Raw genomic sequence first — 26,172 nt, 5'->3', positions numbered from 1 at the left:
CAGCGCACTGCCAAGAGATACTGCTCATTGTTGCAACAACGAGCTGAAATGAATGGATGACTACACTCTATGATTCGCAATGCACAGCATTCACGACTCTAAAGCAGAACGTTTAAAATGGTGCTATCGGCGATGTGACTTGAAAATTAGGTTTCGTCAAGTCAGCAGGATGCAGTGAAGCTATCTGTGATTACATCGAATAAAGGAAAACACCATTACCGATACCTCACGGTCCCTTGCACTGACAAAATATTAGATGTCACGTTTCACCCCCCAACTCACTCCCCACCCCACAGCGATTCCATAACTTGTGCAATGATTCACGAGCACCATTCTACACGAGAATACATTCTCCCATGTGTCCTCTCTAACAGTCTGGTTTAATTTTGTGTCTCTTTTTTTTCCTTTTCTCATTTGTACAGCTTTGTTAAGTATAACATGATCGTACCGTTTTGCATACCATTAGCAAAAAACATATCACGGGCGATCCTGCACGTGCATCGTGAGCTTAAGGATCGACTTTAATCAATGCATCGGTGGACCCTTACATGCCTGTACAACGTGTTAGCATTTGTCAGTTGGAAGCCAACATGAACCGGGTAGAATAATGCAACAGCGGTGGTGGATCGGTGGCAGAGTGGTTAGCGCACTGCGCTGTGAGCCCGGCTAGCTGAGTACGATTCCCAGGAACGGATAACATCAGTGGCAAGTGATATAATAAACGGTGCCGAGCTCATCCTACAACAGCAGTGGCCAACCGGCGTCTCCCGAGCCGCACGTGATTCTTTAATCCACCACGTACAGCTCTATCGAAGGGGGCATAATGTGGAACACACTATCACAGTAGTAGCAAAGCGATCATTAATAATGAATGTCTCCCGTGCTGTGCCGAAAACTGTCAATATACATCTAGACTTATATTATTTACACTTGCCGCTTTGCAGAACTCACGGGTACCTTTTGGCTCTTGGTCGGTTACAGGTTGGCCACCCCCTGCCCTACACCAACCCGCACTGTCCAGCGTGGCGATTTACGGTCAAAGAGCACCTTGTCAAACACAAAACAAACTCAACAAATCCATCGATATACAGTGAGGGAAAAAAGTATTTGATCCCCTGCTGATTTTGTACGTTTGCCCACTGACAAAGAAATGATCAGTCTATCATTTTAATGGTAGGTTTATTTGAACAGTGAGAGACAGAATAACAACAACAAAATCCAGAAAAACGCATGTCAAAAATGTTATAAATTGATTTGCATTTTAATGAGGGAAATAAGTATTTGACCCCTCTGCAAAACATGACTTAGTACTTGGTGGCAAAACCCTTGTTGGCAATCACAGAGGTCAAACGCTTCTTTTAGTTGGCCACCAGGTTTGCACACATCTCAGGAGGGATTTTGTCCCACTCCTCTTTGCAGATCTTCTCCAAGTCATTAAGGTTTTGAGGCTGACGTTTGGCAACTCGAACCTTCAGCTCCCTCCACAGATTTTCTATGGGATTAAGGTCTGGAGACTGGCTAGGCCACTCCAGGACCTTAATGTGCTTCTTCTTGAGCCATTCATTTGTTGCCTTGGCCGTGTGTTTTGGGTCATTGTCATGCTGGAATACCCATCCACGACACATTTTCAATGCCCTGGCTGAGGGAAGGAGGTTCTCACCCAAGATTTGACGGTACATGGCCCCGTCCATCGTCCCTTTGATGCGGTGAAGTTGTCTTGTCCCCTTAGCAGAAAAACACCCCCAAAGCATAATGTTTCCACCTCCATGTTTGACGGTGGGGATGGTGTTCTTGGGGTCATAGGCAGCATTCCTCCTCCTCCAAACACGGCGAGTTGAGTTGATGCCAAAGAGCTCCATTTTGGTCTCATCTGACCACAACACTTTCAAACAGTTGTCCTCTGAATCATTCAGATGTTCATTGGCAAACTTCAGACGGGCATGAATATGTGCTTTCTTGAGCAGGGGGACCTTGCGGGCGCTGCAGGATTTCAGTCCTTCACGGCGTAGGGTGTTACCAATTGTTTTCTTGGTGACTATGGTCCCAGCTGCCTTGAGATCATTGACAAGATCCTCCCGTGTAGTTCTGGGCTGATTCCTCACCATTCTCATGATCATTGCAACTCCACGAGGTGAGATCTTGCATGGAGCCCCAGGCCGAGGGAGATTGACAGTTATTTTGTGTTTCTTCCATTTGCGAATAATCGCACCAACTTTTGTCACCTTCTCACCAAGCTGCTTGTCAATGGTCTTGTAGCCCATTCCAGCCTTGTGTAGGTCTACAATCTTGTCCCTGACATCCTTTGAGAGCTCTTTGGACTTGGCCACGGTGGAGAGTTTGGAATCTGATTGATTGATTGCTTTTGTGGACAGGTGTCTTTTATACAGGTAACAAGCTGAGATTAGGAGCACTCCCTTTAAGAGTGTGCTCCTAATCTCAGCTCGTTACCTGTATAAAAGACACCTGGGAGCCAGAAATCTTTCTGATTGAGAGGGGGTAAAATACTTATTTCCCAAATCAATTTATAACATTTATGACATGCGTTTTTCTGGATTTTCTTGTTGTTTTTCTGTCTCTCACTGTTCAAATAAACCTACCATTAAAATTATAGACTGATCATTTCTTTGCCAGTGGGCAAACGTACAAAATCAGCAGGGGATAAAATACTTTTTTTCCCTCACTGTAACATATGTATGTTTGGCAACGTTTTGGGCAATGGCCCTTCCTCATAGCACGTTGCCCAACACATCGCCGATTATATATTTTTCCTTTTAAAGCCACACAGTATGATTGACTGTGTTTAATAAATGTTGGGTTTGTGCACCACTGCCAATGCAAAATCAACAAATAACTTGACTAATAGAGCATGGGGTGGCCTTCATGCGGCTGCAGTGGATAGACAAAGGGCTGTAACACAGTGGTAATACAGGTATATTATCATCCCTTTTAAATAGAGTAAGTTTATACAAAATTGCCACCATGCCAAGTGATAACGTCTTGCAGCAACATCAGCCCGGGGAAAGAAATTTAACTCAGCGTTTGAATGTTTAATTTGAGTGAGTGCCCTGCAAGCAACTTTGTGGAAATGTAAAAATTCCATGCAACACAAAAAACAATCACACGAAGAGCATACACAATGGCACGCTCTTGGTGATAATAATGTCTTGCTGTCATGTATAGCCAAAGATGTTGCAGAACGCGGAGCATATTTAATTATCTTCCTGGACAGAAAAATCTAAATAATACATTTCATTGAACCAGCATACAGCCGTATACATGTGCATATTATTTACAAAAGTGCCGGCAAAGATGGCAAACATCAATTAGGTTCCGCATAAACCTTACACAATCAGTACCCATAACTAATTCTCACCAGAATAATTTCTTACCAGAGTAATATATCATTTGAGTTTTGTCCCTTACAAACCTGCATATATTTACACGTTTATATTTTAACATACACCCATGCAAGCTTCATCGTCACACTTAACAATTCTCTTTTTGATAACATTTGACAACATTTTATTCCACTGCAGCCCCATCCCCTTTGTCATCCGTGTTCCAAAAATGCAATCGATGTTCGGCAACTGAGCAGCTGCTTGTGCCGGCCCACACGCCTGGCACGATCCTTGCCACTGGACGTCCGAGGCGCTGAGGCAGAATTAGAATCAGAATGCTTTATTTGTACTGGAAAGATCCGATGAGCTATAAAGCTCCTTTTCACAAATGTCCAGTAGGGGAACTGGGTCAGGACGTTGCAACAACAATACCAAAACACGATAGGAGTGCAAAGTATAGGAAATGTAAGCAAATTACAAAAAAATACAAATAAAACTCAACTATTTTTTATTTATTTTACCAGCCCACAGAGAAATAGGCTTCTTTTTCAGAAGCAACCTAGCCACAAATGATTGCTCAGCGAACTGGCATATCATGTGAAACTTTATAGCAGCCAAAATAACCTTAATAATCTGGCGTCATTCCAAGACTCACACCTCCTCATCTCGCCATGAGCCATGAGCGGCGATACTACATCTCATTCTCACTGCAACGGACTAATGCCTAATGACTGACCCTGAAAGTGTTTGTCGTTTGTTCAGGACCCTTAGTGATGGCCTGCCATGTGACGGCGTTATCGAGGTTGTTAGAATTATTGTGATACTTATCATACACTTAATAAGGCTACTCTCAATGAAAGTGCACTTTTTATAAAATCGATTCTCTGGGTTATCGAATATTTCCGGTACACATCCCTCATTTAAAACATTGTAACAACTTGAAGCTCATCTTTTCTCACAAAAACACTTCTCAAATGTCTTTACAGTATTTCCATTGTGTTTTTCAGTGGTGTTTGATATTCGCGTAAAATATGAATGTATAAAACTAACCCAACAAGCGGCGAATTCCCTCGTAACTTAAAATAAAACTATTGAATTAATATGTTTGCCAAAAATCTGAAACTACAGCGATTATTAGCGACATATTGAGTCAATGACCCAAGTTACCTAGAATGGGCGCGATCACGTCAGATCTCGAAAGTTAAACAGGATTTGAGCCTCAGTGCCTGAATGGGCGACCGCAGTGCGTAAAGTCAGGTGCCATAGGCATTGTGGGCAGTAGAGGGAAGTGCAGCGAAACAACATTTTTCTTCTGCACTCCACCCACATGTTCCAACCCCCACTAACTAGCGTGGTAAAGGACGGTCAAATATGCCTCGTAGCCTGCAAGGCGTGGGGAAGACCTCATCCAGCAGTGGATTCACAAAACAGGCTCTACGTGGTAGGGCTACGTAAAACTTGTATTATGGCCTTGATGTCTTCCATATAGCTGGGCACATTAAAATGTATTTTGCATCGTTATACAATGAACCCTCGGCTATACTCGAACAAGAATCATCGTTCGACTACTCACAGAGGGCCCTCCTGGAATTGCTAAAAAATCACCGGGGTTTTCCATCACCGCAACATAATATAGGGCCGAGGTTGAATTGCAATGACAAATCTTGAATCGAAAGGTACGTGCCCTGAGTGCTAGACTACTAAACCATTTACAGAAAAAATAAATACCTATTGACAATCCTATTTATACAGCAAAGCAGACATTTTAATTAATGCATATGTCATGACCACCTTAATGCTATGGGTCGGAGCACTAAGCCGACGCCGCTAAGATCCTGGGTTCGAAACTGCGTTTAAGCCACCTGTGGTTAAACCTGGTTCTTAGGTGCAGTCAGTTGAAGGTCCCAGCCTGATCACAGACGACTGCACCAGGAACCCAATTATGATTAACATTTCCAAATATAACACAGCGAGTTGTGTGGCAGGAAAGTTAAGCTTCCCAAGGCTGTGAATACGAGGTCATTTGAAAGGATCATCAGGAGTAGTTCTGACATTCCCTTCCACGGACCATTCTCTCACGCAAGGGAACAGGCGGTCATTCTACGAGAAGTCCAAGTGGACGCTTGCTTTGTCTCATTACACGACACTGCGGGATAGTGCGATTGGAATATAAATTTAGCTGGGGAAAACACGACACTTATTAAAATCTATTGCATATGTGAACAATACAGAACTAAAATATTTGGTTTTAGAAAAGGTGATAAACTGCTTGCAATGAATAAACACGATGGTGGATGTATGGTCAGTGCTGGCTCTAATTTAATTTGGCCACTCATGCAACACAAAACAGAGGAACTAGAGAGGAGCGCGCCGAGGTAATGATGCTGCTGCTGTCTCCTCCGATCCAATAATGAGATATGGCGTAATAAACGGGCCGTGCTAATGGCTACATTTGTCTGTCAGCTTGACCGTGTGCGCGCGTGCACAGCTCCGAAACGCAGCTGCACTTCCCTGGGAGGTATTCGCCCAGAAGTCCGGTCGTGCCGTGCCACTGCGCTGCGCCACCGCGTGCCGTAGCACCGCACCGTGCCATCGCACCGTGCCACTGTGTAACGTGCCACCACGTGCCACCACGTGGCGTGCCACAGCATGCCACCGCGTACCGTGGCACTTCTTGCCGTGCCGCCGTGTGGCACCGAGTGCCACCACGTGCCGTGCCACCGCGTGCCATGCCACCGCGTGCCACCACGTACCGTGCCACCGCGTGCCGTGCCACCACGTGCCATCGCGTACCATGCCACCACGTGCCACCGTGTGCATTGAGGCATCTCAGCTACGGCTTAAAATCCCGTCCAGTGATCTCTGGTCCGCACAGTAGAGGGCAGCACTTACCCACCCGCTCTGCATACAAGAGGTAATGCTTGTGGCGTGACAACCCAAGCAATATTTGAATTCTCAGAGCTGGAATGGTAAATCTAAATGAAGTGCGGAACGATGTATAATTTGGGCAGGTACTTGGCGACCAGGGGCTGAGACTATCAACTCCTTACTCTTGAGGTCCCTTTTCGTTCAAGCCCAGGGTGTCAGTGGTGCCAGCCCAGTGCTCCGACGCCTTAAATCACCCCGGCCATCTCAATAATGGGATACTTAGAGGCCAACAAACCGCATGAGCAAGCCGCGTTTTTACAAAATATTCCTCTACCATTTAACCTCAACGGTGATTGATTAACTTGACGCAACTTTGAATTGCTCTTGGCTTCCTCTCTGCTATGTTTAGCCACCTCTGAAGTGTGATCCAGTTATTTTACAACACAATTATGGTTGTTGAAGGGAACTGATAATATTTTTTTTTAGCAACACGGCTAATTATTTACTCCATTTGTTTTTAATATATGTCAGCTGTAAACCAACACACCAGGAAATGTATTGCAATTGAACAAAAAGAGGCTCGCTTCACTCTAATCAAACACTGGGTATTCTGGAGCAAATGCTGGCTGAGTGGACTGGACACAATTCATGCATTATAGAGGATACATCGATCAATTAAAGAAGCAAAGAAACCATTCTGGGGTGCTTGAGATGTTTATTGCACTACTCTTGGGCTCTTCAATAAGTAGTCTCAGTTGTCTTTTGGAGCTTTTGTCATTTATACATTGGTCTGGTGAGACGTAGGCAACTTACAGTGACCCACAGTTCTAAAATACACCTGTTGTGAATGTTTTTTTTTCTTCCTGATAATATCATAATAATCAGTAGTGGTAGTAGGTTAATAAAGTGATCAAACTGTAGACAATACAAACAAGACGGTAACAAAGAGATGAAAAGTAATACATTCTTGAATCGACTAACAGCGATCATTGCCTGTTTAGAGCCTTGCGGCAGTGATGCAAATTCAACATTTCTACGGCTGAGGTATTTCAATAGGGCAACTGTTGACTTCCTCGCTGAGCGGTTCTTATTTTTTATCAACCGAATGTGGACGATGACCTTAGCCGACCCTCGACCAGGATTTGCACTCTCGCAACCTTCCAATCACGAGCCATGTACTCTATAGCCACACCTCCTGGCCAGATACACATCAGGTCAGCCAGAGCTAAATGCTGTCGACGCCTGGATGAGTCACTGTGATTTATGAACCAAGTATGATTAGGATTTTTCGATAGATTTTTTTATTAAGTTAATCGCACAACCACGGCGCCAATCTCTCAAGAGACTGAAAAACGCACAGCAACTACATTCCTCGTGACAGGAGAAATCCATTCCACATATTTTTAGCGCGCACCTTAACGTCTGCGTAACCCCGCAATTGCTCACTCACGCCACCGCTGGCGGAAGAGCATCTACTCGGGAGCCCCTCCGGAGGGCAATTTGGGCTACTCTTCCACGCTGCCCAGACGTCTTGAAAATGTGGGAGTACCCACGTTGTACCCCACCAAATGAGGCCTGCTGACCGGCTAACTGTGGTGTACTTATTTATACTGCTGGGTGGACCGGTGACGGGAAGATTTTTTTTAAAGGACTATCCTGGTATGGATTGCTCGTTAGCATGTTAAAGATTTTGTTACAAGAAAATCACTTTTTGTTAATTGTTATTGATGTGTCCATATACTTAAGCAAGCAGTGGCACAGTGGTATGGCGGCGAGCCCACTGCACTATGAACCTTGGCCATCTGAGTTCAATTCCTGGCCACGGCTAACGTCAAGGGTGAGCGATATATAAACTGGTCTCGGGCTCTCCTTGACCATCGCACATTGATCAGCGCCGTGAAGTATGGTCAAACAACTCCCGTACTGGCATTGTGTGGGGGGAGGCTTTAATCCAGCAGTTCATTGACAAAGGTTTGCAAATTAAACTATTATACTCTTACTTTAGCATGCACTCTAATCGAAATAAATTTCCCCCTTCTCAAAAGAGTAATGGGATGTAAACTATTTTATGAGAAATGGGGAAGCACTTCTCAATTGGCAGCATTGGAGCCGGTGGTGGAAATTCCACATTCACATGGTGAAGGTCAGTCTTTCTAAGGACAACTGTCCTTGACTTCCCACACAGCGGTACTTACTTTATAAATTATCCAGTCAAGGAATGCTAGGTTGTATCAACTCATGGAGACTACAAAGTCTTAACTTAGAGATGGACTGCAGTATGCGCTTAATGCACTTTCTAAAATCTATCTTTTTGTAATTTTACTCTTCGTGTTACCACCACTTCCAAACAACACAGACAGAGGACAGTTGTAAAAAAAAGAAACAGATATTACCACTGGCCTGTGAACATCCCAGAAGGCCCTCTCTTGGCTCTCGGTGATTTTTTTCTCGACCTTTTCACGTTTACGATCAATCCTGGGAAACATCAAAAAGAGAAAAAAATCATTGCAAGAAACAGATGCAGGCACAAACACAGAAAGACACAGCTCCTAAATTCAGTCTCTATGGCTGCAAGAACAAGAGCTGTTAGTGAGTACCGTTGAGGTTTCGCACTGCAAGAGAGTTTATTTTGTCTAAATAGAGTGACCTTTGGGAATTAGTCTGCCGGTAGGGTACAACGATGGCTGTGTATTACTCCACTTGAGTATTATGTATGGCTGTGTATTACTCCACTTGAGTATGTATTATGTTGAACTTCTTTCGCACTGGACACAGCCAACCATGCTAATCAGAGGCGTGGGAATAATTAGCGGGTTCTTTTCGAATTTGTAGAAATTAGACCCTCGTGCCAGCACACAATGGCATACTATTGAGAATGACATACAGGAGAACCTTTAACATCCACTTTGGTACTATTACGGTCACGACACCCGCAGTAATAACCAGGGTGGCATGGGCCCTGGTGCGTGTGTTCTCCCCAACCTTTCTTGTCTGTGTATGTACATGGGGGTACTTGTCTGTGTATGTACATGAGGGTACTTGTCTGTGTATGTACAAAATCGATTACATAACTCGACCAACACCAAAGATGATGATGATGTCATATAATTGCCATTCCATCAATTACTTTCGAAAACACCTTACTGGTAAGTGGTAATTAAATCGATGACCGGTGTTTATTTACAATTGTAACGACTTAGTGCCATGTTTCATTAACGTTTTGTGCAGGAAATGGAAAATATTATCAAACGATAATCACGAGGCGACGATATTTTTTGTGCGAAAGGGACGATGCGACGATTATCGTGGCTCTCGTGCCGTACGATGTGACGCAGTGACGCCGTGCCGCGTCGACCCGAGCGTGCACACAACTCGAGACACCAGCCCCACAGATGACATTTGTTGAGGGTCTTAAGCAGCTTCATAAATCTGGCGCTTTGTAGCCAGATAGCGCTAAGGGAGCCAATTAAAGCCGCCTTCATACATTGTAAACACAGCGCAGGTCTAATGAGCACGACCACAATACACCATTAAGGAGGGGAGCAAAAACCCACGAACCATTCCCCTCCCCCGCCCCGCTTCCTCGTCGCTGCCAAGGTCAAATGGGATGGCTTTTTCAATGAATCTACTTTTAGCTTAATATAAATAGGACAGGGGATTGGTGTCGATTCTGTCTAAATTCAAGAAATATTTTTCTGTGACGGCCAAACACGAGGCACAGCGACGATGCCATATTACTGGGGCCTTTTTTTTAGCTTTCATCCTTTCAACAATTGATGTTTAATTATCATGGAAAGATATAACAATGGTGCACCCCCTCCCCCCCCCCCACCAATTGCGATTGATCCAAATGCAACTCACAGAGCCTTTTTTGAGGGCATTCACGGACGTGCACGATGCCCCACTCACTTTACCAGCGCATGAAATGAATTCGACTTTCATTTAATGTAACCCAAATGCCGCAACTGAACACGACGTACCCAATTTGTTTGATATAACAAAAATAATCCATAATCCTGCATCAGAATCCGGTATGGATAAATTGCTCATATGTTTACGTACCATATAGAAAGCTTGGAGCATTTCAGTGTGGGTGCATGCGGAAGATGCCAGGACTTCTCCGGCAGGCTCGGTAACGGAAGATCAGAATTCAATATAACGTGGGGAGCCAAACGTTGCTGCAGGTGCAATCGGGAAGGACGTGCGGTGATTGGTGGGACGCGTGTGCAGAGGACGGAGGAGGGCGCTTTACCGATGCAGGCATTGAAGTGGCAGCTAGAGGTCGGCAGCCAAGGTGAAGACGGAAATGCAGGGGTGGGGGAGGGAGTCTACAGCCCGTGGTAATCTTAGCCGCACTAATCAGGTACTAAGAGGGCAATGTTTTTTTTGACCTGGTGGTAGTACTGTGTTTCTAATTTTAGCGTGATCAGTCACTTCTGTCACTGCAAGGGCCCCTTTGCAGTGATAGATGTGACCAAAGTGAGCGCTAGTGCGTGGCCCACCAAAGGTATCTGAAAGTCCTACTTTGGCCCTCAGTATATATGTAAAAAAAGGTTCCTCACACCTCACCTAAAGCCGGGTGGACACTGTACGGGTGGACACTGTACGGGTGGATCTTTGAAGTCAGATGTCGACACTGCACCAGCTGATTGAAGGGGCCAATAACAAGGTGGGGGGGGGGGGCATAATCACGTGCTCCTCTAGTAGGTTGTTAGAGTCACTACGTGGCGATATACCGAGCCATAAACTTGGGGTTAACATTGGCACTGGTCATTGGGATGATATATAGACACGAAGAAGTTAGTTTGGTCCTGATTGAAAAGTGAAGGGATCGATGAAAACTTCCCCCAAGAACAAGGTTCTACGCAATTAGAATGGCACATCAAATACCCTTTCACCATGTGGTGGCACACGTGCAATGGTACACGTGTCATGGTACACGTTTCCAAACGTTTCATAAGCACTGGTCCAAACTCAGGAGAGCAACAATTGACTCCTCGTCCACCGGAGATTTGATGAATCGTTGTCAGTCGCGTCACGATTCCACAATCAACTCTTCTTAAAACTGTGTTGAATGTAGTAGCGGCCACCAGTGGCTGCTGGAGCCAACGTGAATCCAGGCTTGGGTTTCTCGAGGGCTGCCCTCGGCCTCCAGACCAGCTCAAAGACATTTTCTTTCCTGGCCCTGGCCCTGAGGTGCAGTGGTCGGTGGATAAAATAGCGGTGAGTGGAGCTTGCAAAGTAGATTTGTGTGACCTAAGGGGAGATTTCACCCGAGGAAGTTTATTTAACTTAGCCGGAGGCCTTGAATCCAAGACTGCATGAACACCATTACGTATAACATATATGAATTGAAAAACATTGATTCTTACGTGGCCCTATGAATTAGCTGTGAGCTTACGAATCAAGGGTTTGTTAATGAGACAATGCATGCTAATTGAAGGTGCAGCTAATCCACTAAACACGACTACGGCACATTAACCATAATAACAAAAAAATGCGATTGTTTTACTCAAATTATAATTTGCTGAATTGCAAGGGTTTGAATCAATACGGTACTCATAGTCACGATGTATAATTGACAATGTTTAAAACGTTCCTCAAAAGCAATTTGGCGGAATAGTTTTTTATGCCCCATATAATTATAATATTGTTAATAAAATCGCATTCCCCCTTGTAAATCCACTGATGGACGAATGCCTTCCCATGCCGCGTCGATCACAGGCAGGGGTTGTATGACCATACTTCACCACGCTGGTCAGTGTGGGTTAACAGGATTGGTTACAGATATCACGACCGGCAATTGAACACGGGTGACAGTCGCACCACACCGACCCTTATGTTTTATACGAACTGAATGAAAATTTTAAAGCAAAATATATTTCATGATAAATAGTTGTGTTTTTACTTACTGCAATACGAGGTTTTTTTTTGTTTGCACTGGGATTCTTTCCCGTAATGTTCACCAGCCTCGTGCAACACGGTGTTTAATGGCACCTTCATTGTTCATATTTACCTTCTCCTATCCACGCCAATTACGGAAGAAATAAACTGTTTGCTGGTTCATCCGATTTGCATTGAGGGCGCTGCAAAAACACGCTGCCAGGATGCAAATTGAGCATGCACTTACTTGGCCTGCGCCTCGGACTGCATCACAATGAACTCCCACTTGCGCGCAAACGCCTGCTGAAGCCTCGCCAGGCTTTCCTGAAACAGCAAGCGGCACACATCCCGAGGGGTTATCCGTCGCCGTCCTATACAGGGAGCGGAACATTCGCGGGTGAAAACACAGCCCTTTAAATTGCTTGCTCGCGCAACCGCTGGTGGAAGTCCCTCCACTGGAGAGCCCCTCTCGATGATATATTGGCCTACTCTTTCATGCAGACCCGGCGTCTTAGAAGAGCTGGGAGTACCCACACTTGACCCCGTCACATGTGACCCATTTTATACCTCTGGGTGGACAGATGCAGGCGGATTTAAGGAACTTACCCATCCAGCGTGGGAATCTCTCAAGATTTGTAGCCAAGAATTACGTGCACGCAACGTACGCATGAGGATTGTGTGTAGAAAGAGAGGGACCTTCAAAGCAACTCGCAACTCTGTTGTGTACACACTACCGAACTGAACTAAAGTACCTATCAATATCTAGTCATACATTACTCGAGTGGAACGTACGTTAGCAATCATTGTCCCTTTCTAAGAAAACGTGAAAAATGAGTCCCGAGACTCGGTGGAGCTGTACTGGGTAAACAAGCGGGATAATAATTATAACGATGATGTCACTGACTTGACCGAAGCGATTTTCAAATATAAATAAAAACCCCAGAATAACTCACCGCTTCGTAGTCTGCCAGTTCCGAGCGGGATTTGTTTTGCAGTGTTCTCTTGCACAAATACACGGCTGTAGGGAAGGCGGAGGATGCGTTGACAATTAAGCAGACACGGAAAGACGCGCAGACGCCACACGCGACCCCACAGAAGAACGATTCGCAAGCGCCACACGCGACCCCCACAGGTTACCGCGGTCGTGCTACTGTAGTACGACTGTTTCAAAGACAATGCATATATGATCAGAGTACGTTTTTTTTGTTTGCATTCTGACCACAAGTATACGTGGTTAACGCAGACATGATTCCTTGTAAAAGGTTCCAGTTTGGTGTTTTAACGTCTTAACACAACTGTTTTGTTGCCAGACAAAACAGGGGAAAACCTATTCGACTCTCTGACGTGTTTTGGGGTCGTACCGCGTCTCGCTCAGCAACGCCGCCTGACGTTTGGCCGCACGTGCTGGGAGCTTCTTTCGGAACTGAAGTGAGCACTGACCAGCTCCCTCTCTCCCATCTCACCAGGGACGTTAACTCCCTCGCCCAAGCCTCACGCCAGTATGTTTGGAGTTTGCTTGTCTCTCTCTCCCCCCCCCCCCCCTTAGTCGCATGGATTCTTCGCCGGGTACATCCAATGTTTCGCTCCACAATTGGAAACATCGCGCGTTTAGAGTGTTTGGCTGCTATACATTTCCACGTGATGAGCCACTTTGTTGAGATATCATTTGTGGCCAGGTCGCTTCTGCAAAAAGAGCTGTATATCTCAGTGCGCCTTACCTGGTAAAATAAAAAAAACCTTTAAAATAGTAAATAGATTATTTCGCGATGCCGGCTGCTGTTGGTGTCGGCAGTTGTTGACTTCGACTAGTCTTAACTCTCTGACAGGCCGGTTCCCACGCTGTTTTTATTCGTCTGGAAGGAAACCGGAGCACCTGGAGAGAAAAGTGAGCAAGCGCTGCTCAACTCAGTTCCTGAAGAAGCTCCCAGCACGTGCGGCGAAACGTCGGACACGTCACCGAACAATATGCTGCACAACCCGAAGATGATGCTATGCGGTGCAGCCGCAAAAAAAAACTACGCGATAATCCTACACACGCGGTGAACAACGAGCGGTAAACTCCATTATTCAGGTTTCTTTTGCGCGTGTCTGCAGGGGCCGTGTGACCGGTGACCCCCTCTCTCTGTCCACCGCGATTATTCCCGTAAACGCACGCTGCTCAATCATCGGCACACGAATGGTACTCAATTCAAGCCGAGTCAACCTAGAGGAGGTCACCGCCGTGCGTGAACAATGGAAGACGGCACACAAAAGGGCATCACAACAGCACCATACTACTTTGCTCCCGGTTTGCAGTACAGCTTGGGGGAGGGAGGGAGGGGGGGTGGTGAAAGACATTCCTTTGAATTCGTTAAATCGGCATGATTTGAAAAATTGACTCCGCATGCATTGCATCCAATTATTATGGCACTTCCTACATAATGTAATTTAGCACTTCCTGAGCGCCTAGACATCCTCCAGAAAAAAATGCCACATTGTCACAAAGGCAGGCGGCATGCATAGCAACACAACGTAGATAATTAAAAGCTCGACACGAAAAAGGCAACAGCCGTGACAACGGAGACCGAAATTTGGAGGTGACTCGTACGGGAAATCCCGGCTTTATTGTAAGTTACGCCGCGGCATTGCAGGAACCAGCGCAGTAGACTTTAAAACAAAAACGGATCTACGGCACGGTATATCGTCATCAGTGAAGATTAAAGTGGCGCGTGATTTTGTGATCGTAGCACGCAGTACGTGCATTGGATTTTTTTCGTTCTGTCAAATCACCCGATATGTGCTAGCCAGGTATTCTTCAGGATCTGTTGAAGCTAAGAAAGTTCGGGCCTGGAGGATTCTCAGATGGGTGACGGCCATCGATGCTGAGTTGCCCTCGGCGGCTACGAGGCTGCGCGTGGTAGGGAGTGCAGTGAAGCAAACTATGTTGTTGGACCGTGCTTCTTACGCTCCTGTTGTCATTGCTCTCCGCTTTCACCAAACCAGCGTGGTAGAGTTTGGACAAACAGACCGACATGACCACTGTGAGACTAGGCTCAAAAGAAAGCTATCTCTGGTGTAGACCAATCAGTTGCAAAGACGATGCATATACTATATGATCTGAAAATTATCAGAGCATGTTTTTTTTGTTTGCATGTTCACCACAAGTACGTGTGGTTAATGCAGACAGGATTCCTTGAAAAATGATTATGTTTGTTTTAACATCTTAACACCTGATTTCCAGCTTTCGTGACTGCAGGGATTCATATTCTTGGTTCTTTCGGTAAAGTCACGTAGAAGGGAAACACCTGATGATGCTTGCTTGAGTTGCAGTCGAAACGTCGTGAGAATTGTATTGTTTTATATTTTATTATTTTATTGTTTCCCTTCTACGTGACTACCGAAGAACCAAGAATATCTTAACACCTCCTGTTTAATTACCAGAATGGGTAAAACCTAATGTTATATTTTGATACTGGCAAGAAAGGTCCCATATTGGTATCTATATCTCATCAATACGTGTAAGTTGATATACCGTCCTACGAAGTCGCATGTCGTGGTTTATGTTTTTAATTAGAGAGTAACGTCGCGAGTGTTGAAAGTCACCAACGGAGCTCTCAATCACGTGGGAAAACAAAATGCCGATTGCGACGCACATGCCGCCTTCACTTGAGGATCACAAAACCCATGGGGATAATTCTGAATAAACGTAACCTGCAGTCAAATAGATGGTTCCACAACAATGTTCATTCAAGAAAAGACCTCCCAAAAACATTGGTCTCCTCTTGTAGTGGCACTTTAAAAAAAATAAAACTAAATAATTTTCGCCAATTTTTTCCATATTGTGCTTATTGCTGTCACGTCATAAGACAAATAATCCATTGGAAGCAGATATCAAAGAGCTATTTCTGAGATCCTTTCAAGTGACCTCTGGTCCGCAGACTCAGGGGCAGCCCATAAAATTTGTGAGTTCTGCGCCATTCCAAAAGAGAGAACGCATTCCGCATTTACAGGGGGCACTTTGGGTTGGTCCTTTGTGTCTTCCTTCAATAGCTCCAGAGATATGTAATATTGCTCACCATGGCTCAGTATTTAATGGAAATATGTTCTTTATTTACCCAGGATAGGCCTCGCTGAATATCAATACGTAATTAGGAGGATCGCCAATTGTAATGTTTGTCTAATATGATGTCTAATACTTTAAGAAACTGGGTCACCCAGGGGTGAAACCCACAATACTGTATATAAGATGGAGGATAATACTCAAACTTCAGATGCTGGTTCAGTGAAAAAGAGCCAAGCGGTGACGACGATGATAATGATGATGAAAATTATTATCACACCTGATGATGATTGTTTGTGTTGCAGTCGAAATGTCGTGAGAATTTTATTGTTTTATATTTTTATTATTTTATTGTTTCCCTTCTACGTGACTTCTACCGAAAGAACCAAGAATATGAATCCCTGCAGTCACGAAAGCTTTAAATAAAAATGATTATTACTGTCATATTAAAATGACAAGCCACACTTACCGTAGTCCATATTTTCTGGCTCCCAACAGTTCGATGGCCAAAAGTATGGCGTCTGTTGGATACACAAAGTTCCGCACGTTTTATTTTCATTCATGAAGATAATTGGCAAATCATAACACATGTTAGCCAGGTCACGTGTACAACCTTCATGACGATCAATGCCCGGCTCTAATTTTAGCACTGGTTCATTTTCCTGATGGAGACTTTTTAATGGACATTTTCAACAAGTAGGGTAGGTAAAAAAAAAACCAGCTACTACAAAAACTAGATTTCTTTTAATTGGCATGTAAGAAATCCTTTTCGCTTTCAAGTGCACACCTAACGGCGAGACAGAATTCCTCAGCTTTGAATCCAATTTCAGTGGCTTATTGTGGATAAATCATTGCCCTCCTGCAGCACGGGGTCATGGGTTCAATTCCTGCTATGACCTGCACTCGATTGAAATGCTCGAAACAATTAAGGCACCGCCAATGCTCCTTCTGCTACTTGCATCCATTCACCAGTGACGGCGAAACATGGCCTTCCATGGAAATATGATGGTGTGCGCGATCGCGATCGGCCTGTGATATCAATTACAGAAAACTAATAACAAATTTGCGATGATCGCTGCTCATTTTGCAAGTTACTGGAAGGTATTGCTTGAGAGACAGAATGAGAAAACACATGGATTTGAAAACATACGAAGATTAGTTCGTGACATCGCTCAAACGACCTAAAGAAGAGTGATTTGGCTTGGGCAGGTCATTATTTTAGTAATTATTAATGCGGGTCTTGCCAAGTGAAATGTTACTACAATGTCTGAAGACATGTCGCTACGATGTACGATGGTCAGCAATAGTGACGGCGGAGCATCCCAAAGTCCATCCATCGAGGAGATGGAGTGATGAAAACAGGTCGTGTGCGTTGCACAAGGTACTGTGTGGATTATCACAGGAGATGGAGCGACGACTTGGGGAGGACCTCATAGTGCACTGCACTACGAACCCAGTTAGTTCGACTCCCGGTCATGAAAACGATATCAGTGGCGAGTAACATCTGACCATTTCTGGGTACCTCCTTAACCAACCCTCACTGACCAGTATGGGAAAGTATGGTCAACAACCCGCAAGACTGACACAGTGTTGGGAGACGTTCATCCAGCAGTGGCTTGATAAGGGGCTATAAATTGCTATTATTCGTATAGTATTTTTTATAGCATCTTGATAAGCATTTACCTTCAGTTATTGGATAAATCACACCACACACTCCAGAAGCAAGCAAAATAGGACACACCACTCGCTCCATATTGTGAGTTTTCAAAACAGATTTCAAATCCGATTCTCTGATGTGCAGAAAACAACTCTCCGTTTATATGACTGCTCGTGGCTGCACGGCTTCGTGTATTGCTTGTACCGTTCGGGGAAAACCTCAAATTCCGCCGCCCATGCTGGACCTGCCGCTTGTATCAATCTTGCCACGGATACACGCGATGGCTCTGCCACCCGCACGACGCTCACACGACGCCCGCATAACCCGCGCACAACGCCCGCACGATGCCCGCACGATACTCACACGACGTTCGCACAACGCCCGCACGACGCTCACACTACAATCACTTCGCCTCCCAACCAACATCTTTGCCAAACACAGCGGGGGGCGCGGAGTTGATTCAGCGTCGTTAAAAAAAAAACAAGAGAGGGAGGCAACACGTTATACTTAACGTCAATTTGGTGCGAGGATGTTCTGTCTCAACAGAATGCAGTTCCTCTCCGTGGGTGGCAATCATTGTGACTAACACAGGTACTGAACCGTGCACTCAATGCCAGCGGGTGGAACAATGGGATCCCTCCGGTTCCGGAGCTAATTTCCACCAGCAGCACACTTCAATTTACGACGGACAGGAAGACCAATCCCGCGCTTTCAATTGAAGTCAGCACGCGCACACCAGCGTCAGTCAATGCCACGTTGAGCGCCACGCTGAGCGCCGTATTAACAACCCAGGAGGTACGAGATTCCGTCCCGGGTTTGATTCCCGCCTGCGACTTACACCACGTGGCGAGCGATGCCTCAGTTGGTCCTGGGTCCCCCCACCCCACCCACCCCCACTTCATCAACCTGTGCTAACCAAAGTCTATGGGTCTTTCGGAAGACCCATAGACTATGTATTCCTGCTTTAAGTCAAGATTCTGCGCTAACCAGAATATTAATAAAAAAATCCTATTAATTAGTTTTAATATTCCGCCTGACTGAAAGATCCCTTACGATGGAATATCTCTTCGTGCGCGGTGAAGTATGGTCAAACACCCCTACGACCGGCGTGGCGAGGCCTTCATTCAGATTTGCTCCGTCAGAACGAGCGTACCGGCACGGCGTATTATCACGCGCGTATATAAATTGAATCAAAGTTAAACAATTGACTTTCGCGTGCACGATTGAAAGTGTATATCGTGAGCATATGCATCGATTCTAAATCGGTGCTTCTATGCGTCGTGCCATGCCTTTTAATTGATAAAACGTCTACATTCGTACCCACTGCGTTGGTTTTTATCTCGCGGTTGTGCTGCTGCGCAGCTCTCCGGCGCGTTTTCGGATTGCGCCCGCGTTTTGTTCGGCGCCGCGATGCCCGACGTTTCGCTCAGCGCGCCGGGGAAGCGCCTGTTTCCGCAATTCGGTTCAGTTTCTTAAGGCAGCTCCCGAGCACGAGCAGCGAAACCAAGGCAAATGAAAAGCCACCAAACAGCATGGGGCACAACCTGACAACACACACGGGAGAGTTTCCCACGTTCGTGATTGACACAAGAGGGCTGTGCGGAGCACGCGCACACAGTGTGCTTCAACCACACTTTAACAATAAGCCCCGAGCCCTCCAGGAATGAATAAACCAACCTCGAGCCACCGTCTGATTAACCGCATTCATTATATAGAATCGATGTTACCAATAACCAACTGGTCACTTGGGGAAGATGAGTTATGGTTGAGAATGGGGGTGTATCGTGGATGACTCCAGTCGAGCTGACCGGAGGAGGATAGTGCCGAAGACAAAAACGCGTTGAACAAAATAGCCTTTTCATGTGCTGCAGGAGCCCCGTGAATTATCACACCGAGCATGTGCGCATGGAAGCCTGAGATATTTTTTAAGCACATTAAAGTCGGCGTAAATCCGCCGCGAGGAAATTTAGCACCGTGATGCGTTTATAAATGAGCACGGCGATATTTCGTAGATGGCGTGTCTTCTTTTCTTTTTGCCATTGAAAAAAAATTAAATTACATTTTTGTAACGTCTTTATTGCACGATGAGCAATGTGTAATGATACAGCGATTTGGGGAATTGAACCCAGCCTTGCCTGTGTCCTACCACTCCAACTTCACCAACCACGCTAACCAGCGTGGTGAAGTATGGTCAAATAATCCACATGAACAACATGGAGTAGGGAGTGTTACTTCCAGCAGTGGGTTAACAAAGGACTGATAATCAAATTATATTATTAATTACTAATATTCTCATTTTAGTAATAATATAATAATCACAGATACATTGAAGCATGTGAACGAAATTATTTGGTGATGCTGCTACGTTGGCAGTAGTGCACCTCGCCCAAATAACAAAACACTCAACATATTTTCCATAACAGAGGTCTTTGGGTTACTCAACACATTTGTCAATAACACTGCCGTAAAATAAAAAATGTATGATAGGCGATGTTTCAGGCAATAGCCCTTCTTCATTGGGGATGCTATGAAGCAAGGTCAATGCCTGAAATGTCGAGTTTTTAGCATTATAGATCATGGCAGCCACTACCGTTATAGAGCACCTGTTAAGGCCAGCACAAATTGATGGGGCTGTGTGGTCAGCACCAAATCCAGTCGTCTATGTCTCTCCACTCCCGATGTACTCATTTAACGATGAGCCAAACTGCACAAACCATGGCAGATGCGGATACCTGATGCACAAATAGAAAATTTAAAACTCTCCAGTAGCATGCAAATGTGGCCATCGAGAACAGACTATGCAACGTAAAACGACGCAATGCCCCGATCCACAAATACGAAGGAGACATCACGGCGATGATACACTCCACTGCTCCTGACGCGGTTGTCTGGCTTGACCACCTGAATGTGAAATTGCAGTTGTTGCTCTGCAATGTAGCCAAGTGCGCGACATCATAACTCCACCGCTTCTCACACATACACAACCACAACAACGGCCGCCGTTCGCCACTATAAGTGGCGGTAGCGTTATCACACCGCTTGTACCAGGCTAGGTGAACTTTGAAACCACGTGAAATGTGGAAGACTCGCTGGTGGCAGGAGGTCACGGGACAGAGCCAGGTGTTATGATGGGTTGACCGCCTCTGATGGCTGACAGATGCACCACCTGTGCGCCCCACTGTGCCAACTTCCTGCGTTTTAGCCCGCACACAATAGACAATGATCCCCCGTATAGCCTTAACAGATTGTTAGGGAAAGCGCTGTTAGCGAGCACTTATGAAGACCGGCACGGCGCACGAGGGGGTGGGTGGCCAACACCACACCCGGCCGCCTTTGTCTCCCCAGCGGCGATGTTTACACACCACACCAGGAAATCATTTGAGGCTGAGTCGACCTAGGGGAGGCCCAGGACCGGCTCAGATAATCGTCACTGGCGTGCCCACATACACATGCACACACATTGCAAACTGGTATTGTAACATTTTATTTCAAGCTTTCGTGACTGCAGGGATTCATATTCTTGGTTCTTTCGGTAAAGTCATGTAGAAGGGAAACAATATAATAATAAAAATATAAAACAAAAATTCTCACGACGTTTCGACTGCAACACAAGCAATCATCATCAGGTGTGAAAACCACAGCAATACATTTTTTGAAAAAAGTAGTGCTTTTTTTAACGTTAGCACCACGGAGAGCGATTTGGCAGTTATTCAGATGGACGAGTCCATCTATGTTCGGAAAAGAGGAGGGGGGAGACGAAATTAATGGATGCGGTCTGAAAGCCACCGTAAGCGTAAACAATCAATTAAGACTCGAAATGGTTTATCAAATCGTTCCAATGATTGCTAAGCCAGAATCCATCTTCTCGGTTGAAATTGTCTCTGTGTTTGTATATGTGGATAGCCCAGGGGTGGGCAAATTTTTTGACTCGCGGGCCACAATGGGTTCTAAAATTTGAGAGAGGGGCTGGGCCAGGAACAGATGGATGGAGTGTTTGTGTGAACTAATATAAATGACATGTAAAAATCATTACATGAAAGGATTTGGCCTTTAACATGTAGCAAAGCATTTATTTGCAAGGCAATTTAACATGTCTGGGATAGCCTCATGACAGAATCCCTCATGCTAGCCAGATGGCTTGCAGAGAACTTCTGTCTTGGAGAAGTCAATGTCATGTGAGCCTACTGAATTATAACAGTGATCTGCCACGGCCGAGGTGTTGGTCCTACCGTGTTTTAGGTCTACTTTGTGCTCACAGATGTGGTCCGAGACATGTCGTTTGGTCTCTCTAATGTAACTACTACCACAGAGGCAACTTAGTTTGTAGACGCCAGGGTACTGTATGTCCGGAATCACATATTATACAGACGAAACTAGATCAGGGATTTTATGTAATGTGTTGAATCGGACCTGGATTTTGTGTTCATTCAAGATTTTGGAGATCTTTTTTGTGATCCGCACAATGTAGGGTAAAGTGATGGTTTTGAATGGCTCCTCAAGAGGGTCCTTCTTCATGGTTGGAGTGATATCTTTGCGGATTGTGTAGTCGGAGTAACCATTAGCCTTAAGAGCTTGGTGTACGTGCTTGAGTTCACTGGCTATGTGTTCCTGGTCGGATATGCATTGGGCTCTATGGTGCAGAGTCTTGATGAGGGAATTCTTCTGGGACGGATGGTGGTGGGAATCCGGTTTCAGGTAAGCATCCGTATGGGTAGCTTTCCTGTAGACAGAGTGGCTCATTGAACCATCAGGTCTCTTTTTTATTAGGACATCCAAAAAAGGTAGCTTGCCATCTTTTTCGACTTCCATGGTAAATCTGATGGCTGGGTGTATGGCATTGATGTGGTCGAGGAATTGGTCTAGAGCAGGCCGGCCATGTGGCCAGATGACAAAAGTGTCATCCACGTACCTCTTCTATAAGGTTGGGCGCAGAGTGGCAGTCTGAATGGCGTCAGTCTCAAATGTCTCCATGAAAATGTTGGTTACAACTGGAGATAAGGGGGAGCCCATTGGGGTGCCCTCAGTTTGTTTGTAGAAAGTTCCATTCCAAGTGAAGTATGTATTGGTTAAGCAGTGTCTCACCAGGGGGGGTACCTCAGTGTTTAGTCCTTGATGAACCAAGTCTTCAATGATTGCGATGGTGTCAGGTACAGGAACTTTGGTGAATAAGGAAACTACATCAAAACTGACAAGCATTCAAGATTTTGGAGATCATTTTTTTGATCCCCACAATGTAGGGTAAAGTTATGGTTTTGAATGGCTCCTCAAGAGGGTCCTTCTTCATGGTTGGAGTGATAGCTTTGCAGATTGTGTAGTCGGAGTAACCATTAGCCTTAAGAGCTTGGTGTATGTGCTTGAGTTCAATGGCTATGTGTTCCTGGTCGGATATGCATTGGGCTCTATGGTGCAGAGTCTTGATGAGGGAATTCTTCTGGAACGGATGGTGGTGGGAATCCGGTTTCAAGTAAGCATCCGTATGGGTAGCTTTCCTGTAGACAGAGTGGCTCATTGAACCATCAGGTCTCTTTTTTATTAGGACATCCAAAAAAGGTAGCTTGCCATCTTTTTCGACTTCCATGGTAAATTTGATGGCTGGGTGTATGGAATTGATGTGGTCGAGGAATTGGTCTAGAGCAGGCCGGCCATGTGGCCAGATGACAAAAGTGTCATCCACGTACCTCTTCCATAAGGTTGGGCGTAGAGTGGCAGTCTGGATGGCGTCAGGTCTCAAATGTCTCCATGAAAATGTTGGCTACAACTGGAGATAGACTTATATGCACCGAACTAGATCAGTTAGACAAGACACTTTACAAATCACACTTTTCATTGACGGCAACAATGTCCACATCGGATTGGGAACAAGTAGACAATGACTGCCTCTTCAGCTGCCACTATGCCGACTAAATGTAAGGACAACCTGATTTCCAAATTTCACCTCCTCTCCAAAAAAAGACCGGACCCACACACCAAAAAGCTAGACGTTAACAAAGTCGTAATTAATCGCAGTAACAGTTCTATTTCTGATGGTCTGAAATCCGTTTTAGCTAAAGGGATAAACTTTGCAGTCACACCTAAACACATACCAGTTAATGATATAATTGCCCAAGTAGACGTGGCTCTCAAAGGCCTGGGTCACATCGCTGCAGACGTAGCAAGATCTGAAATCGCTGCAACCCTCAAAAACGCTAAGATGCCAGCTAGCAACCTCAGCAAAGATGAGCGTTTTGAATTATATAAATTAAAAAGAGGGATGACATTGTCATCCTCTCAGCCGACAAGGGCAATGCCACTGTCATCATGGATAAAATCGAATATAACAACAAAATTCAAAAATTACTCAGCGATGGCAGCTATACAAAAATAAAAAGAGATCCCACCAACAGCCTCGTCATACAAACCAACAAAATCATTTCTGATTCAACCGCATTAATTGATCAAACCAAACAGTTCTCATTGAAACCTTCTGCTGCCAGGCCACCAAGATTAAACGGATTACCAAAGATACATGAAGTAGATACACCCCTTCGTCTCATCATCTCTACTATCAACTCCCCCACCAACAAACTGGCTCGTTTTCTGTCTGGAAAAACCACCTCTGCGGTACAAAATTCTACTCACCTGGTATCGACAATCAAGGGTATTTCCCTGTCCCCAGACGACCAGCTTGTCAGTTTTCATGTAGTTTCCTTATTCACCAAAGTTCCTGTACCTGACACCATCGCAGTAATTGAAGTCTTGGTTCATCAAGGACTAAACACTGAGGTACCTGCCCTGGTGAGACACTGCTTAACCAATACATACTTCACTTGGAATGGAACTTTCTACAAACAAACTGAGGGCACCCCAATGGGCTCCCCCCTATCTCCGGTTGTAGCCAACATTTTCATGGAGACATTTGAGACCTGACGCCATCCAGACTGCCACTCTGCGCCCAACCTTATGGAAAAGGTACGTGGATGACACCTTTGTCATCTGGCCACATGGCCGGCCTGTTCTAGACCACTTCCTCGACCACATCAATTCCATACACCCAGCCATCAGATTTACCATGGAAGTCGAAAAAGATGGCAAGCTACCTTTTTTGGATGTCCTAATAAAAAGAGACCTGATGGTTCAATGAGCCACTCTGTCTACAGGAAAGATACCCATACGGATGCTTACCTGAAACCGTATTCCCACCACCATCCGTCCCAGAAGAATTCCCTCATCACGACTCTGCACCATAGAGCCCAATGCATATCCGACCAGGAACACATAGCCAGTGAACTCAAGCACGTACACCAAGCTCTTAAGGCTAATGGTTACTCCGACTACACAATCTGCAAAGCTATCACTCCAAACATGAAGAAGGACCCTCTTGAGGAGCCATTCAAAACCATAACTTTACCCTACATTGCGGGGATCACAAAAAAGATCTCCAAAATCTTGAATAAACACAAAATCCAGGTCCGATTCAACACATTACATAAAATCCCTGATCTGGTTCCGTCTGTAAAATATGTGATTCCGGACATACAGTACCCTGGCGTCTACAAACTAAGTTGCCTCTGTGGTAGTAGTTACATTGGAGAGACCAAACTACATGTCTCGGACCGCATCTGTGAACACAAAGCAGACCTAAAACACGGTAGGACCAACACCTCGGCCGTGGCAGATCACTGTTATAATTCAGTAGGCTTACATGACATTGACTTCTCCAAGACAGAGGTTCTCTGCAAGCCATCTGGATACCATGAGAGATTCGTTCATGAGGCTATCCACATATACAAACACAGAGACAATTTCAACCGAGAAGATGGATTCTGGCTTAGCAATCATTGGAAGGATTTTATAAACCATTTCGGGTCTTAATTGATTGTTCACGCTGACGATGGCTTTCAGACCACATCCATTGTTTTCGTCTCCCCCCTCCTCTTTTCCGAACATAGATGGACTCGTCCATCTGAATAACTGCCAAATCGCTCTCCGTGGTGCAACGTAAAAAAAAACGCCACTTTTTTCAAAAAAATTCTTGGCGTGGTTTTCACACCTGATGATGATTGCTTGTGTTGCAGTCGAAACGTCGTGAGAATTTTAATGTTTTATATTGTATTATTTAATTGTTTCCCTTCTAAGCGACTTTACCGAAAGAACCAACAATATGGTATTGTAACCGTTAAACTATCGTGAAATGCAATAAATATGCTCTTTCGCTCATGCATTCTTCAAAGCATTTTACAAACGCGTTTAAAATTGGCCAGCTGCAGCGGCAAGAGAGATCAATCTAAGGGGTTAAAATCCTCCCTCCACCTTCACTCGCATATCAAGAGCCACCTGCGGTGATAATGTTAGAGTGAAATTCGCTGACGTTAAAATTCAGGGGCGTATCTCGCCGTTTCCAGGAGCAC

General features: G+C 45.1%; 1 protein-coding gene across 3 annotated transcripts in view; it reads right to left on the bottom strand.

Annotated features, from left to right (window-relative positions):
• The window catches only part of LOC116947773 (regulator of G-protein signaling 7-like), a 133,628-nt gene that overhangs the window by 27,525 nt on the left and 79,931 nt on the right, over window positions 1-26,172 (bottom strand). For all 3 annotated transcript variants that reach the window (XM_032963908.2, XM_032963906.2, XM_032963907.2), the window contains exons 6-9: window positions 16,598-16,649; window positions 13,043-13,107; window positions 12,337-12,413; window positions 8,600-8,681 (exon numbers count right to left, since the gene is read on the bottom strand). In XM_032963908.2, coding sequence (XP_032819799.1) covers window positions 8,600-8,681; window positions 12,337-12,413; window positions 13,043-13,107; window positions 16,598-16,649 — 276 coding nt within the window. The remainder of the gene's footprint in view (window positions 1-8,599; window positions 8,682-12,336; window positions 12,414-13,042; window positions 13,108-16,597; window positions 16,650-26,172) is intronic.

Source organism: Petromyzon marinus, chromosome 31, assembly GCF_048934315.1.
Source record: "Petromyzon marinus isolate PM22_M1 ecotype Great Lakes invasive population chromosome 31, UKy_Petmar_22M1.pri1.0, whole genome shotgun sequence".
NCBI classification, from domain to species: domain Eukaryota; kingdom Metazoa; phylum Chordata; class Hyperoartia; order Petromyzontiformes; family Petromyzontidae; genus Petromyzon; species Petromyzon marinus.
The sequence above is the reverse complement of the archived record's forward strand: the minus strand, read 5'-3'. Positions and strand labels throughout refer to the sequence as shown.